Here is an 18,075-nt window from a genome sequence, read left to right on the forward strand (position 1 = left end):
GATTTCCAGTGAAAGTCCAGAGTAGTGCTGAAGGCTGGGTGCTGTAGTTAATGAATGCCGATGGGAAGTTGTCCTGCACATAGAAATCCATCAGGGTGGACCTGCCCTCAGGCCACCAGAATGCTTGGAAGATCCTCACTGCGGAAGTCATCGAGGCACATTCTTTAATAATCTTCAGCTGCATGAATTGCAGCTCTTGCCTGACAACTTGTTGTCTGTTGTTCTTTGGTGAGTCCATTCAGGTCATCTCTAATAATTTAGAAAATTTCTTGTAACACGTGAGATGACAGAAAAGAGATTTGATCATGCTCAGATTGTACAGTGCTCTTCTCACATCCTTGTAGTTTCAGGAGATTCTATTACAGTTATATATATATATGTTTATTTGAAGTGTAAATGCTTTTTATTTATTTTTCTTTACAGATTTTTTTTTAGTATTTGTGGTATTTGAATTTCAAATAACTTCAGTACTTTGAAATATTTTTCAGGGTAGAATTCCTATATTATATCAGTATTTTCTCTGATCTTATATCTTCAAAATACATATCACAAAAAATAATTGGATCTGCATTTGCTACATGTGCATGGATAAAGATTGAGCTTCCTGTCCAGATTTTGTCATGGTTCAGCAGTTTGCTGAGCCCGCTGTGTGATAGCGTTGTGGTTACTGCGCAGACTGGGAGTAACCATTTGAGCATGAAGCTTTTCAGTTTGCTTCTGAAGAAACTGGAACATCTTGGATGAATTTTTTAAGCTTCACAGTTCTTTTAATATCTTATGATATTTATTGCATAGATCTCTATAAGTTTCCAGTTCATCTTTTGAGGGACTAGTCTGTCTGGGAGAACGAGACAAAACCTTCTATGCAAGTGAGTCCTTCTGACTGTTGTTCAGTGAATTGCTTGAAATAAGCTGCCATAATGTCATGAGAATTTTTTTGCCCATTCCCGCTTACCTAACACTAAGATCATGGTAATCATGAAAGGGGGAGACAAGGAGAGGATTTGCTGAGTCCAAATAGTCCTTTCTCTTGTGTTTAAAAACTTCAAAATATGCTCACCACACTGAGACTGAGAGGAGATCGAGAGGTGAAGAGCTTTGACTGTCAAGCATTGTCAATATTGAGGCTAAATAGCATCAAACATGCTCAGTTCTGTTGCTGTCTCTCAGTGAAAATTGTGTTTTAAGTATTTAAGACAAGGCAAGAATGTAATTTTCCTGAAGTATACAAGTGTAGGTTTCTGGCCTCCTAGCTACCAAAATCTTACACGTGTTTGCTGCCAGAAGGGCATTAAAGATTAAGAAGTGCTTTCTGGAGGTGTTAGAAAAATCACAGAGAAATGAAGTACTGAGAAAATCTTTTTCATCTGAATTGTGGCAACAAATTCACAAAGAAGTAAAAGGATGAAAATAAAGATAGAAAAACTAAACACTTAGTTTTAAAAGAAAAAGGTGTTTTTGACGTGTTATTTTGAAGATAATGAAATAATTTTCTTTTAAATTGATGAAAGGTGCTGAAATTTGTTATATAATGGAGAAAAATGAAGTTCAGGGGTAACAGTGTCTTTTATCTGCACAACAAATACAGATGTTTTTTATAAATAGCTTAATTTAGAGCTGCTTTGTAGAAGCCAGAGTGCGGCTCTTAAAATGAAAATGAAGAAATGTTGTATTTGAATTTGGATGTGGAGATCTTAGTAGAATTGTCAGCTGTTACGATTGTTAGCTTGAAATGAAACAGATTTAATTGAATGGCTGATTCAGCTGAGCGCGAACTGAGCTTTTTAGTGAGCTACTTTCCATTAAAAAAAAAAAAAGATTAGGCTGAGCCTGCTGCATAATTTTACTAAGATAATAAATTCATTATTCAGTTGACCTTTCAGTTCTGCTTGTCTAAATATTTCCCCATTTTAACTGTACTTGGTTTTAGAAAAGAACAGTTCTTAGTGCTGAACAATTAAATACAAGATAACACGATGTTTATCAGCTATGTTATACTGTTTAACAACATTAGGCCAATAGAATACTTATTTAGAGTAGCTGCAGTGTAGGTAAGATGAAGGAGTTTTAAGATCTGAATAGATTTTAATATATATATTTAGGATTAAGTGATAGCATTTCCCTGTCTGTGTATTAGATTTTTTGATAAGATTTTGACCATTTTAAAAGTAATGTTAGAGAGAGATAAATTGAATAGTTAGTTATTAAAGAGCTGTATGACAAATGCATCCCGTTCACCTGTTAATCCTTACCTTTTCAGAGTAATGGTCAAGAATTCATCAGTTTGATATTCTTTCTTGTTGCTGTGAATCAAAAAATCTGAATAGCTCTAGGGCTGGAGTATAAAACTGCAGAATTTTATAAAACTCTCAAACTTTATTTTTTTTTGAATCTGGAACATTGGTTGTCTCATGACTTGTCCAGGGACAAGTCAAAGAGCTGCATTCTACGGTTTAGGAGATGGAGGGAAGAACAGGAATATCTATAGGATGTTATTTTATAATACATGTAAGTCAAATTAACAGCTCAGCCCTCATGGAAAGAGGGTGTCTTACTCTTTTCTTCCCTCCCTATCTCTCTTTCCTATCCTGACATGTAATTCAACCTATTCTCCTTTTGCTGGCTCAGGCATTTGATCAGAAAAAAGCAGATCTGATTCACTGATCAGCAGAACAACTCATACTCTCTTTTGAACTGCTTTGCATATTTTTTGATTCTACAAATGATGGAACATATTGTGTTTTGACTTGCAATAATTATTCATTGAGCAAAGATAGTCTGCAATGGCAATGGCAATGGCAAAATATGAATTCCATGTCTTGTTCTTCAATGAGAAATTCCTTTATCGCTTCACATGGGCTTTTCTGGTAAGATTTTTTGGCTGTATTTCCTGCTTCAGTAAAAATGGTTTTGAATCACAGTGCTGTCCTATAAACTGGTAAGTCATTAGCAGGGTATTTCTCTGATAAAGCAACTGCTCTTGCAATACCAGGCAGTCCATTTTTAATGATAGGCGTAACAATTGCAACATTCTCCTTTGGAAGTTTTATGTATTCCCACAGTGTTTCAGCTGAGGGTCCTACCTACTGATACACCATGTTGCCACAGGGCAGTCTTGACAAAATGACTGAATATAAACCACCTGCAGTTTGGGTTACTAAAGCTGTAGAAGGTGCCAAAATCCTGTAAGTTTCTGGCTGTAACTGTTCATTAGCAATGATAGTTTGCCTTGCCCATCGTTTGTGGTGTTCAGTGGATATACTGGATGCTATGATTCTGTATTATTCAGAAACCTTAATTTTTGGACCATTTTGGCTGATATTTGGGGCAGTGTTTCAGAGTGATTCCAGTAAGAGAGCTTAAATGAAAAGATTAGAAATGTGCCCATGCTGTGCTGAAAACTGCTCTTTAATAGGAGAAACAGTTTTCTAGTAAAGAAAGATTTGGAGGAATTGTCAGATTAGAGTAGCACCCATGTGTTAAGAGTCTGTTCACCACGGTGAAGACTGGTTTCAGAGGAAAACTGTTGTATGTTTGCTGTCTTCCCAGATGAATGGGGTTTTTTTGGTTGTTTTCCAGTTTGCTAATGATAAGGGGTTGCTGTAAGAATAGAATTGTTCTTGTGATCTGTTTTTACCTTCATAAGATTTATCCTCCAGCTGAGTCTCCTTGGGTGTTTTCATGCTAATGTCGGTATCTTGCACATTGTGTGATTGCAGATGATGGCACTGCTAACCACAAGGAACGCGTTCTGGTGCTGTGGCCCACAGAAGCAAATGAGGAGCTGGAGGTAGTTTGGGATAGGAGACTGGAAAAGTACATACTGCTTCATTTTATTTCTGTGTTCTTTAGGAGCAAATCAGTTTTAAATTTTTCCTTTGTGAATATTCCTGTATTTACCTTGTGATGATTTACCAAATGTAATGAATCTTAAGAAACAGAAATAAAATTACTCTCATTAGGACAAGTAACATGGCTGTGTAGTTGTCAGTCAATGTAAGATGGCAAACAGATTTCTGCAACCTGAGTCGAAAAATTAGCTTGGTTGGCTTTCAGGACAGAAGTGTCCTCTGCCTTCTATTGGGTACTAGGGTACCTCTTAAAGCTTGTTTTGTAAAAATATGGTATGAAGCAGATAAAAGAATTACACGCATTACATTTTGGCGATAGGTCTTGTAAATGAAGACACCTCTGACATTGAGAATCAATAAGCCAGGACTGCCCAGGCTGCTCGTGTGACTGCCTGGTAAGATCTCTGGAACAGCATGGGTGTCACACAGTTATTTTACTTTGCTTGCTTGTAGGCATTTTTATAGTCTGTTGTTTTTTTCCTTTGAAGCTTATTACTATGGAAATGAGGATGTAATTGGTCCAAGCAAAGCTAAGTGGAGTGCGCATTTATTTTGCATAACTGAAATGATTTGCAACTGTTGGGATTTGTCTGGCCAGTTCTGTCTTGGCTGCTTCGGTCATTTCTAAATTGAAGAAACTTTGGCCAGGTAATGAATTATAGACTTCTAAGGATGAGGAAAGTATAATAATATTATGGAACTGAATTTGACACATCTCTTCCATCTGAATCAGTATGGATATAATGTTTTTAAATAGAGTTAAATCTTCACAGCTTAAACTGTGAAAAATCCATGTAAAATAATTATTTATCACATGTAAGCCAACACCTGTTTAAAATTACACTTGAATTAGTGTACTGTACCTGTTATATTTCTTAAATTATTTCAACCATCTTTTCCATCCTCCAGAAGAACTTTGTTCATGCTGAGTGGTTTATTTTTTATTATTCTGCTGTGGCCTTTTAGAAATTATACACTTCCCATATATCAGATTTTTCTACTTTCTGGCATATCAGAGAAAGTAATACTAATCTTTGCTGGGGAGAGATGAGTAAGAATTCTTGGAGAAATGTTCTTAAAAGCTGGATGATATTTTTTTTTACGTTTGGTTTTACAGTGTTTTAAAATGTGACAAACAATTAAGGTTTTTAGAGTAGCATTACATTTGTGGTATTTAAGATTGTCCAAGGTTATGCATCTAAATCTACAAATACTCAGTTTTTGAATGAGTAACCGGTTTTTGCTGTGTTAAAATCAGTATTTTATCTTTTTAAAGTAACTTTTTTTCATATAACTTCTTTTATATTTTCTTAAAGCCTACATTCTATATCTTGTAAATGGAATGATTTGCAGAGAGGATGAAGAGACTTACTGGCTTTTGCATTCTACTTAAAGTACAAGGTATTACAGTCAGGCATGTTAGTAGCTTATAAGGGAAAAGTAGAAAGGACAAACCAAATACCAAGGCTGTTTTGTACGGCGAAGAAAAATCTATGACAGAAAAAGACATAAGCAATTACTTCTGTAGAGTCACTTGCCCCAGCTGTAATGAGTTAGTTTGTATTTCAGCTTGATGCCTTCACTCTGTGAAACATTTTAATAAAAAATAATCAGAAGTTCTCAAGGGATATGTGTCAAATCAAATAAGAACACTTAACTCCAGTGATTGATTGATTAATTTGAAGCATAATTTCTACCAATTAAGACTGGTTTATTTGAAGTCAGGTTTCTGAAGGAATGGGTCTATATAATTTTCCCACCTATGTACCCCTCTGTCAGTGACTTTTAAACTCATAGAATAACAGAATTTAGGTTGAGAGGGAACTTTGAGAGCCATCTAGTCCAGCCTTGTACTGAAAGCATGGCTAACCTCAGCCATTTTTGAAAAAAAGGCTTGTGATCTCAATTATGATTGAATTGATACAAACTTTTCAAAAAAGGTTGTCTAAGTAAAGGCTGGAGAACTTGCTGTTTCCACACAGATGGATTTTAACATTATATGTTATGTCCAGCGTTAGCTGTTTAGCCTGAACAGTTAACTCTGGACTAGTTATATAGTGTAATATCTGTTGCCTTTTGGGATGACTGTAGGGACATTTGGAAGAGAAATGCAGGGAAGTTGTTTAGGGTAAAAGATAGAAATCCATGAGAAAGGAGATTCTGTTGATGTTGCCACTCAACTTGGAAGAAAATGCTGACCTAAGCTATTTCATTTGGGGTTATTTGTGCATACATTTCCTGTAAGGCAAACTCAGACCATATTTTTTAAGCTAAGGAGCGATGACGACAAGTTTTTTTTAGGAAGTCTGTTGACAGCTGCTGGAAGCATGTTAAATTGTATTATCAGAGTCTCAATAACAACAAATAATCCTACTACTGCCTCCCATGCAAATATTCCTATAAAATGGACAAACTCTAATACCTTCATAAGAAACTTACTGTTTGAAAAAAAGACTAAAAGGGAAGATGTTTCGTAGTGTGATTTATCTGTTGTCATTTAGGCCAGAATATCTTCAAGAATATATGAAATCATTTCTGTTTCTCAAAATTCAGCATTTTTTTCCAACTCAGTAGCTCCACTAAAATACTTCAGTCAAATGATTAATAAAGGAAATGGAAAACAATTCACTGCTTTAAAGCTGAGTGCACAGTTGACTGTTACAGTCACGATAATGTGTTTGGATACTCAGTGGCTTTGGAATCTGAATGATAAATAATACAGTACTATTAAGCATACGTATATTAGGCCAAGCTTTCAGCAGGTGGATTTCACCATAACATTTTTTTTTCCTTCAGAATCTGGCTATTCTTATTCTTATGCCAGGACAATTTAATTGGTACATGTAAATTTGCTGTGAATCATTATATCATTCGATTCCTGGACAGAAGCTTATGGAGTATATGACCTTGCAGTGTGGTGGAGGGGAGGTGGCAGAAAAGAGAGACTGGGGACTTTTTTTTTCTTTCTTTTTTTTCTTTTTTTTTTTAAGATAAGTCTAAATTATGTGGTTGATTATTCTGTATTCTGAACTATGGTATCTCAAGAGATTTAGTTTATAATGCTTAGGTATTGCTTATAGGCTACGTGATGTTGGCTGCCATCCCAAGAGTGGGATCTCTGTGCATCTTTTTGCCTTTTTAACAGAGCATAGCAGGTTAGGAGGACTGACTAAATCTACATAGCTATTCATTAGCTTTTTGATTATTCTTACGTCTATATAATCTGAGTTAGACAGCTGCTGCTAGTGAAAAAGTGCTGCTAGGATTTACTAGAGCTATTTTAACGGTTTTACCAGAGTTACATCCTCTGATAATCGATACACAGAATGAAAGTGCCACTCTACAATAGCTTAACTAGCACGTATATCCCATATTTTATACACTGTGATAAGTATTCAGATTTTTGTTCTGCCATGTGCAACTTCCAGCTCCTTGTTTCCTGCTGACATAATTTATGATGTATTATGATATCTGATTGCCCATTGTCTTACCAGTAAATCTACTTCTTTTGTCTCAGGGTCTCACACTGGCAGCCCTCATTCTCCCTTCTTTGGCTCACAGTGTTTCCACTCTTCCTCCAGGTTACCAAAATTCCTGTTGTCTTGTCACATCTCTTCCTTTGCAACCTGTACTACTTTCCTCTCTTTCATGGATCAAGATCAGATACTACATTTTTGGTCTTCTGCACAGTTCTGCTTCTGTGTACTATAATTTCTTGCTCTTCTGGTGCTGCCCGTGGTCTTTCTAATTGCATCCTCCTTGACCTTTCAGAGCTCTCAACAATTTCCTTTTTTTTTTTTTTTTTTTTACTATTTATTATCGGAAAAGTCACTTGATCTCTTGTTTTCTGTTACCCGGTACCTGGGACCCATTTGTTTTGTAACTTTCCTAGGTTTATTTTGTTTCCCTTTATGTTTATGCTTTTCCCTTTACTTTGTGCTTCTCTTTGTTTTAATTGTCTCTCAGAATTCATCTGTGGTATCAAACAAGGAGCTGGAAGTTTATTAGTATCATAAGTGCATGGAGTGAGCTGTTGTTATGTGACCAGTAATCAACTTGACATAATATATTACAGATTTGAAGTCTGAGAGGTTTGGCTAAGAGTGCTACAATTACCTGATTTCATAGAATCATAGAATCAGTAAGGTTGGAAGGGACCTCTGGAGATCATCTAGTCCAACCTCCCCGCTCCGCAGGGTCACCTAGTTATGTTTCCTTTAATTGTCCCTGTTTGATAGTTATGGAATATATGTCTTATTGGAGTGTGGAAATAAATACTTGCTGCAAAGTATACCACTGAGAACACGATAAGAGTTTAATTTAAAAACCTCTCACTTAGAAGTGAAGAGTTGGCTGAAAGAATTTACTATTAGAATCATAGAATAAGTAAGGTTGGAAGGGACCTCTGGAGATCATCTAGTCCAACCTCCTTGCTCAGCAGGGTCACCTCGAGCATGTTAGACAGGAAATCTTTGATTTGGTCAACCGATCTTTGATTCCTTATCGTGCCCATCTGTCAACATCATTCTTCTAGCTTGGTGGGGCAAGTAGACCTTCACTGGGCAGAACAGAGTAAATGAGCAGGTTCACTTTCAACCACTGCAGAAGCCTTCCTTTGGGGACTGAAGCATTATCATAGAATGATAAGGTTGGAAGGGACCTCTGGAGATCATCTAGTCCAACCCTCAGCTTAGCCCATACGGGGATTGAACCCACGATCTTGGCATTAGCAGCACCACGCTCTAAGCAACTGAGCAAAATGAAAAACAATATATTCTAAATGTACTTGTGAGTTTGATTTAAAATTTTGATCTTGTTTTGAAGTTGTAAGCTAGAAACTGCATATTTTGTGGAAATGTTAAGTAGAAAGAATATGCTGCTCAGAAGTCTGAATGAGTTTTGATTGCATAAGCAAATATTGTAGATTTGTCACTCTTGGGAAAATAGTGTAATCATTTTGGCTATTACTGCTTAAATTAAAGCTCTGCCTGTATGGTGAAGTCATTTTTTAATTCAATCTGATATAATATTTGCTGAGATAAAATGAAATTGCAAAACAGTGAACTGAGGTTAAAAAAGTGTCATGAATGTTAAAAACTAAAATAATTCATTTTTGTGGCTCTGTTCTGGAGATCCTAGATTTAATCTTTATTCAACTTTATGCTAAATAAAATACAGAATACTGATAAGTAACCTGTCTTCTAAAGGTAGAATAGTTTGCTATGGTAGAATTAGAAACTATGAATTGCTTTAGCAATAATAACATTTCTTCAGAAGAAGAAATGAGACCAAGACTCATAGTGTTTTTGGTCTTGTAGTGCATCTTTCCATGGGTCAATAAGTACTGTTGAAATGCCTCTCTCTCTCTCTCTTTGTAGCTTTTTTTTAAGATTAGAAGGACCGTCTGGTCTGAACATCCAGTGTAGCTCTGCTTGTATGTATTTCAAGGAAGGGAAAAAATGCTGGAAGTAGAGCATGTCAGTCTTGACTGAAAAGATAACTAATGATTTACTACCCTCACTGTTTTGTTTGTTTATTTAGAAAGTTTCCTTTTCTGTGCTGTATTTTATCAAGCTTCAACTTCCAGTTACTATGCTTGCTTATCTCTTGTCTGCTAGACTTACGGACCTTTTCTTACCACATGTTTGTTCCACATGTAAATACAAACAAACCATAATTAAATTATAGTTGGCATACTCTTTGGAAACTAAATAGACCAAATGTAGGAGGCACTTTCTAATCCTTCTTACTTAAGAAAATCCTTCTTATGTAGAATATAAGAAACCCTTACCATTGCAGTCTCTTGTGTCTGCTAAAAGATAAACATTTCTAAGACAATACAATAACTTCTCTAATTTCAGTTGTATTTGTTCACATTTATGGTCACATTAACACTTTTGATATATTGGCTTCCTGTGCACCTGGGTAGCTGCCATGGTTCCCAACACAGTAAAGCAAAGTCGTTCCTTCTAGGCTAGGAGACCTGAGGCTTTCTCTGCTTTCCTCATTTCCCCCAGTGACTGTGGGGAAGAAAACCCAGTAATGGTTTTCTTCCCATTCTAAGTGTTACACAACTGAAGTTCAAGAGCTGATTTTTCACTGGAAATAGTTGTTCCCTATTCTTAACTGAATTTGGAGACTTGCTTTGTAAGAACAATTTTGGCATAAATATATTCCATTGAAGATAGAAATTTTTTTATCCTTACACTTTGTTAATCATAATGCCTTGTAATACTTGATCAAGTGTCTTACAGAAGTCTAGGTAGATTTCACCATCATAATTTTTTTAACTCAGAATTCAAAACTGATTAAAGCAGGTAGCTTGGTGAGACCTATTTTTCATAGAATTATGTATTAACTATCTGAATTCTTTATAGAGATCTCCCAGGATTGACAATTCCTTCAGTTTGAGATTATGATGAAGATGATAGACCTACAATTATCCTGTATAATCTTCAATGTATATAGTTTCCAAAGTATCAAAATTCACCAAAAAGCTGATTATTGTTCACGGAAATCCTTATCTAGTTCTTTTAAAACGCATGCTTCTTATGAGGGTCCTCCTGATGATAAGATATCTTTCCTGTCTGTTTGAAATACTTGATTGCTGTTAGAATGAAAGTACTTTGATCATTGTTTCATAAAGATTATTGGTCTTTTCTCTGAAATACTGATCAGAAATATTGCTGAAGCACTTCCTCTTTTTTGTTTGATTTTGATTATTCTATCCTATCTTCATGATTCATCACTGGATGTATGTGGTCACTAATCTATCACTAATGAGTAATTCAGAGATCAGTTTCTTTTTGATCAAAATAAGAGCTAAAACTGAATTCTTCCTTTTTGGAGGCAACATTTTTCAATTAGGTAATTCTTTAATTCTAGAGAGTCTGTGATGGATTAGTAATGTGTCTTGAATATCATCATGCCAGTACATTTAATTTGAAGTATCTCATACTAAAGCAGTTCTCCTTTGCAGTCATCATGCAGAAACAGGCAGCTGTGACATGAGTAGTTTCTTTTTTCTGTCTTCTTTGAGAGTCTCATTCTTCCTAACCTGTGTGTAGTGATTGATTCTTAATATTGCAGCCTTACTAAGTTCTCATAATACTTTCTATATTTATTGTAGCAAATAATGTGTAGGCCATCAAAACAACCTTCCTTTCATTTTCCTTGATAATTTTTTTTTGCCTACTGCTTACTACTTCACTTTGCTATTACGTTACACATTTTTAGCTAATTTATTTTCAGGCCATTTTCTCAGGAGTTTTTTTTGCTTTTTTCTGAAATGTAGACTGTCCAAAACCTGTAGCATTATTTTCCTGTAGAAGGTGAACCAGAGTTCAGCAAGGCCTCAGTATTTATTTACTTGGATAGCCGCATCTGCAGTTTTCTGCTGTTCATCTTCTTGCAGTTAGGAAAACTCTGTAAGAAGATTACTTATGAATTTGTTTACTGCAGCTACTTTTGTAGTCTGTGAAATGTAATGTAAAGCCATGAAATTAATGCAGATATAGAGCATGAACAGGCGATCATACTCACAAGCAATGCATATCTGCTCAATTTTGTAGTTGTAACCTGTGTTATTGGTATGGATGACATTACCATCAATAAGTGTCACTGGGACAAGAGAAATTTGACAGGAGACTCTTTCTGTCTTCTAAAATTATAGTATCCAATTTAGTATGGAAGTGACCTTAGGAATTTATTTAGTCCAACCTACCACTCAAAGCTGGGTCACTATTTGAGTTGAGACCAGGTTGCTTGGGGCTTTGTCCAGCTGGGTTTTGAAAACCTTCATGGATGGTGAATCCACAGCCTCTCTGGGCAAGCTGTTCTGGTGCTCGACTGTCCCCATGTTGAAAATCTTTTTGGCCTTATCTCAAGCCAGCAACTCCCTTGTTTTATTGTTATGACCACAGTCTCTTATCTTTACGCTTATCCTCAGTAAGGAGCCTGGCTCTATCTTCCCAGTAGCATCCTCGTGGGTACTAGGAGACTTAGGTATTGGAAAACTTAGGTCTCCCCTCAGCCTTCTCTTCTCCAATATGCTGAAGCTCAGTTCCCTCATCTTCTCCTCAAAGGACAAGTACTTCAGCCCCTCAGCCATCTTGGCCCTTTGCAGGTCTGACTGCAGTTCATCAGTGTCTGTCTTGTATTGGGAAGCCTAAAACTGGACATAGGATTTTGGATATGATCTTTGTAATGTTGTTACTGTCACTGAATAGCTTTTTAAATGGGATTTCATCTTCTCTCAAGCAAAAATCTAGTCTTATTGCTATATGCTTATTACATGCATATCTCTGGCACTGTAGAAATTGCAGTCAAAATTTTTGAGAATTATCTATATTGGACATTGCTGTGGATTGCATTCACTTATTTCACAGAAAGTTGAGCCACACATAAAATTTAAAAATTCAAAGTCTTAAGGTTTTGGCTTACTCATATATATTCAAACCCAAGTTTGACTATATGATAAAATATTAACTAAACTAGATATACCTAAAAACCCTATAAAATCCAGATTTTTTTTCCCCTAAATAATCTTTCAATGCCAGTATTTCATTTTTTGCATCCTAGATCTGCCTAGCTTGTTTATTGGTATTACTTACGGTAACTAAATTGTACTGTTACCCCACAATACTTATCTTTTTTCAGGAATACTGAGTTAATGCATGTCTCCCATATTATGGGTAGGAATTGGGCATCTAACTCACCATGTTTTGAGCTGAGAATAAACCACTTGTCTGGAATATTACACACATAGGTATATTTTCAACTACAATGCCAGTTGTAAGCATTTCTTTGGTATTTACAACGGTGTGAACAATTGTTACTGAATATCCGTTGGAGACAATTGCTTATGAATATCATGCGTGATTTACTTATTTGTAGGGCAAAAAAGAATTAGTACTGGGTTCAGATGTGTTATTACTTTCCAGAAGTCTGATTTAATGATAACTCTAATTTAGTCTGATTGTACCCTGCTATACTGTCATGCTTTAACATTCATATATAATCAGATCTATTTTTCCCTGACAGCTGCTCCAAGCTGGTTTTATGCTGCCCCCAGGAAAATGTTGTAAATTAGATATGGTATCTCGGCACTGACTTCTGCTGATACATTATAAAATGAAATTCTTGCATAACGGCCTATCTTACAACTGAATGATATGATATATTAAGGAAGAATAATGCTATTGTGTTTTTAAAAATAATATTTATTTATTCCTATTTTGTTCCTGTGTGTATGACTCATCTAATACTCCATGCTGTGGAGCATGGATAAGATAATGTACTACTTGCTTGTTTGTCCTGCAACTACAGCTATCCCTCTTACAAGTTGTTAAAGGCAGTGCACTGTGACAGACTTTCATGATGTTTCTGGTAAGCAGATGTGGGTTACGAGCTTATATTCACCAGCTAGTGATGGAAACATCTGTAGTACCCCATTGTTGTTGCTACGAGCCATTCTAGATGAAATAGCGGAATTGGGCTCTGTCCTAGCAGTTAAGTGGAAATTGCATCCATTAAGGGTGTTTATGAGGTTATGTGTGATATATTTTTTTGCCAGAAATGAGTAGTAAGGTAAAGCTGGTTGTCACCGTTATCGCTGATAGAAATAGCTTTTGTGGAGAAAAGGTGGAGGAAATAGTTTGGAAAGCACTGTTTTCCAAGTTGGTCATCTGTACAACTATGTGTTTTTATCTCTGGATACTTTGTGCAAACTGTAGACAAAGCTAATAGTACACAGGGGGTCACAAGTGTGACAGAGTTGATTTACAGTGGATGCTTTTTTGTGATCCATAATATATGAAATACTGTGACAACAACAAAATATTTTGATGAGTTTGCTTTTTCTTTATGGGGAAGGAGATAGTTAAAGCTGAAATATGCAGGAGTTCCTTGCAGGAAGATGAAAAGGAAAGGTGGGGGGATCAGCATCCCATAATGTGCTTTGAATAGTAAAGGTAGTTTTCCTCTAACCAAACCAGGAATACTTTATTTGTAACAAATAGGAAGAAAAATGAGAATTTGAGAAGAGATGTAAATCACTGAAACTGTTTAGGTATTGGATGAAGAAGCAAGAAGTCAAATATATGTTATGAACAGACAAGAGAGCAGAAATCTCTAATTTGGACAAAATAATGAGAAAGAGATAACCTAGAAACTTCCTACAGTGATGCTGAGTGCTTGAGTGAGGTTTAGTTCAGCAGCTGCCTCCTCACTTGCCTTAGGTTCAGCTTCGAAACCAGCCACTTAGAAGTCTGGACTGTTACAGGATAACATGAAGGCACAGAGGTATTCATGGGATATACGTAGATATCCCAATGAGATGGGATGTGTTTGAATAATGAAGCTGAGCACTTGGTTAAAATTTTAGGGAATAGGTTGCTAGACTCACTGCGTAGTTATGTAGTTATGGTCATGGTATGTTTTGGTAATGCAGGAACTAGGAATCCTTTATGTCCACTGTTACTAGAAACCATTTATGGAATTCTTCAACTAATTGAAAAATAGGGTATAAACAATAAACTACAGAAATATCAACCCCAATCAAAAATATTTTCCCCAAGTAATATATATATCTAGCATGTTTATATTTTGCCTATGTAGATTCAGTCATTTCTGATTCTGCATAGATATTTTATTTATCAAAGCCACTTCTGATTTCCCTTAGAATTCAGTGAAACTTGTCACTGCTGGAATTTTGTAATCATGTTTTTCTATATTATATTTCCCTCACTTAGGGCATAGTATGGATGATGCTTAATTAACAAACTGCAAATTATTATCTTAATCCGTTACTATTCGAATGTCATCTGAAAATTCACTTGTTTCCAAGTGTTTTTTCATTGCAGAAGTTTTTCACTGCATCACTAATGTGTTTTCACAATTCCATGAAAGAAAAGTGAATATGGAGATATGGAGAGTTAAGGCTAGAAAAACTAAAGTCAACCATGTTTTTTAGTTATTAAGTGCCCAATTTTAAACATTTAGAATATGATTTTTCAGAATATGAATTATGTAATGTACTGTAGCTGTTTACGTAGGTTCAAAGCATAACTTATTGACGTCAGCTGCATTTGCAAGTACTACGCACTTCAGCAAATCAGACCTTAGAAAATCTTGACACCCACAAACAATTACTGATGAGTGAAGTTGACATAAGTGATGTTGGGTGAGTCACTTAGGAACTCAGAAGCAGTTCTCCGGAGCAGTATTCTGTTGCCTCAACTAAAAGATCATTCTCTCTCTTCCTGTACTATTCTTTCTCATTCACCTTTCATCCTTTGCATGGACCCTAAAGCTCTTCATTTTCACTTCTTGGTCTTATTTCATTCTCTGCCATGGGTTCATTGCTTCATAGGTATGTGAAAGATACAATAATAACAGTAAAAAATTGTATGGTCATGTAGTTAAAGATCTTACACACTTTTCTTACACAGTACATTATAGTATCCTCAGTGTTACAGTATCTCGGGGGACTCTAGTTACTGAAATTAGAATCTCTGATCTTTGTCAAACAGGAGACAGATTCATATGCAGAAAGACGTTCCTTTACCAGGGGCTATAACATTTTGGGTCCCTGGCCTACAGTATGGGAGCATTAAAAATTTAAAGAAAGTCTCGTTTTTTTGGTATTTTCTTTTGGACAAAATAAAATACTTTTTCCTAAGTACTAAGTAAGAGAACTATGAATAATTCTGGTTAGAAATATTCCAATTTTCCAGTAAAAGTGAATGCATAACATAATCTCACTCAGTCATTACATTTTTGCAAATTTGTAAGTGATTGAAAGTGGGATTTTTTTGTTAGGAAATGTTAGGCAAACTAATGAGAAATACTGTCAGGCCCAACTATACATAACTCTAGTTAAAGCATTTGTCTCTTGGTTTAGAAGCTGTCAATTTAATGGAGGATAAAAAAAATCACTTGAAAAATACCAAGTCATTAATTGCTTGGTATCTGGCAAAGGCCTACACAGTTATTTTTCATTAAAAGAAAATAGTTTCCTGCAGTGCTGAACTAAATATATTAGTCTTAGTTATAACTTGTTATTAGCCACAGTTACAAGGAAGAAACTTATTTTGAAAAGAAAGTTGTGCAGTGCTCTGATTCAGGCTGCCATGCTTACTTATATCAGCAATTTAGCACAGTCTTAGTCAAGCACACTTAACTACATGCTTAAAATGACCTTCTGAGCAGGAGCAAACTTACGTATGGGCTAAACTACTTTGGTAAGCTGTAACCTCAGTAATTTACAGAATTTTGTATAACTGTGGATGCCTAAGTTAAGCAAGACCATATATTAATTTCTCATTGTATATTGAATCCTTCTGTCTCCCTCTTTCCCCTTCGAGAGCTTTTGCTCTGTTTTGTTTGATACGTAAGTTCTCATGGACAGTGTCTGTACCATCTTATGGATATGCACAACATTTATTCTCTTAGGAATGAGAGTGAGCCTATACTCATGAAGTAAGGATAATGGATAAAGGTCAAGCTAGATCCTCATAAGCCTGATTAGGTTTACATGTACTCTCACACTTTCAGTAATAAAAGAGATCCTACATTGTTTTAAGTAACCATAAATATCTTAAATTCAATCATAAAGCATAACATTCTTCTCAACCAGTTTTAGCTATTGAAATATTATTCATCTAGGAATGGAATTTATCTTGCATAACTTTAGGTGTCTGCATCTAAATTAATTGTGTAGGGTCCCATTACAGTCAAATTAATATTGTCAGTAGAGTGTAGGGGGAGGTATATTGCTTTCTGAAGAAGTATTCTACATTTGGTTAAATGAACTGTACCCAAAGCCTAATTTACCCTACCTAAGCGATGGAATCTACATGACTAGCTCATCTGTAAGCACCTAGATTTAGGTGGGATTAATTCAATCCTCATTTAAGATATTTGTCTAGATTTCCTCTATAGCAAGAAGTGAACCACCTTCTTTCTGTATTTTTGTCTTTCTGTATTAACTTTAGTCGTCTAAGAGTCCTGAAGGAACTTGGTGTCAAATTGCAGAACTGGATCCTTAGGTGTGAAACCTAATATCATACAAACAGGCCCTGTGCCAGAGGACTGATCCTGCGAACCAGTGAGACTGAATTTCATTAATATGTCGAGTGTTTGATAGTGAATAAGATCATTGATAAGCATAGCCTGTTTGGAAAGAGCCAGAGTGGGTTCTATAAACAGAAAACCTGCCTATTAGTGAGGGAATAAAGGGGATCCAGTGAATATAATTTTGAATGGTTTCTCAAAAAGCCTTTGTCAAGATTCCACGACATAGGCCATTAAGCAACGTTGCCACAGGTTTGGAAGAATGAACCTTTTATAGTTTCAAAACTGTTTAAAGATTAAGAAAAAAAGATAAAGCTTAGTGCTCATTTTCCAAGAAAGAGAAGATTTAGTAATGGTTCACTGCAGGTCAGTGCTCAGAGCAGTTTTATTAGAAATGTTCATCGGTAGCCTGGAGAAAGGAGTGCACAGTGAAATCCCCAAGTCTGCAGATGGTAATAAGGCCTTGTGTGTAGCTGAATACCGTGCTGGTGGCAAGGAACTCTAGAAGGACCTTACAAAGATGAGAGACTAGCAAATAGGTGGCAGATGAAATTCATTGTAGATAAATATAAGGTAACATGTCAAGGATAAGATAATGTAGACTGTACCTACATAGAGCTGGATGTGGAAGTGCCTATTAAAGCTCAGGAAGGGATCTTGGAATCATGGTTAACAAGCCTCCAAAACCATCAGTTCAGTGTGCATTAGCCGAGGTGGGGGGGGGGGGGGGACGACGAGTGATATTGCCAGAGAACAAAACATAATGCAGTATTTTGCTGCTATATAAAAACTTGTTTTCCCCCTACTTTACATACTGGTGCAGTTCTGGTCTTGGTTTCTTGAGAAAGAGGTACCAAAATGAGAGACAGCACATGGAAGAGCAAATGTCCCCTGATTCCAGCTCAGATTCAGCTTGATAGGATTCAGTTTCAGATCAGTACATGCTGATATCTTATTTTCAAAACTATTCCTTGGCAAATAATCTGCTTTGATGAAAAAATAAGAGTGTAATAGCTGTTTTTTTTCATACTGCTATTTTAGTTTTTACTGGCAAGGCTGAAAGGGAAAAGAAGATAACTTACTATTTTCATTTGCATTTTCATTTTTTGCTTAGTGGGTTTGTGTTTTGTCTTAAGTAGATGGTTAAACC

The 18,075-nt window shown here is 35.9% G+C and overlaps 1 protein-coding gene across 2 annotated transcripts in view; it reads left to right on the forward strand.

Annotated features, from left to right (window-relative positions):
* The window catches only part of SLC36A4 (solute carrier family 36 member 4), a 133,758-nt gene that overhangs the window by 64,882 nt on the left and 50,801 nt on the right, over nt 1-18,075 (forward strand). Inside the window, exon 11 of one of the 2 annotated variants that reach the window (XM_062577933.1) lies at nt 3,720-3,907. The exons of the other annotated variant lie outside the window; for it this stretch is intronic. Within the exon in view, the coding sequence (XP_062433917.1) occupies nt 3,720-3,907 (188 nt within the window). Of the gene's footprint in view, nt 1-3,719; nt 3,908-18,075 lie in introns of those variants that run through there. 2 annotated transcript variants of the gene reach the window in all.

Source organism: Rhea pennata, chromosome 1 (assembly GCF_028389875.1).
Source record: "Rhea pennata isolate bPtePen1 chromosome 1, bPtePen1.pri, whole genome shotgun sequence".
Classification (NCBI taxonomy): Eukaryota; Metazoa; Chordata; class Aves; order Rheiformes; family Rheidae; genus Rhea; species Rhea pennata.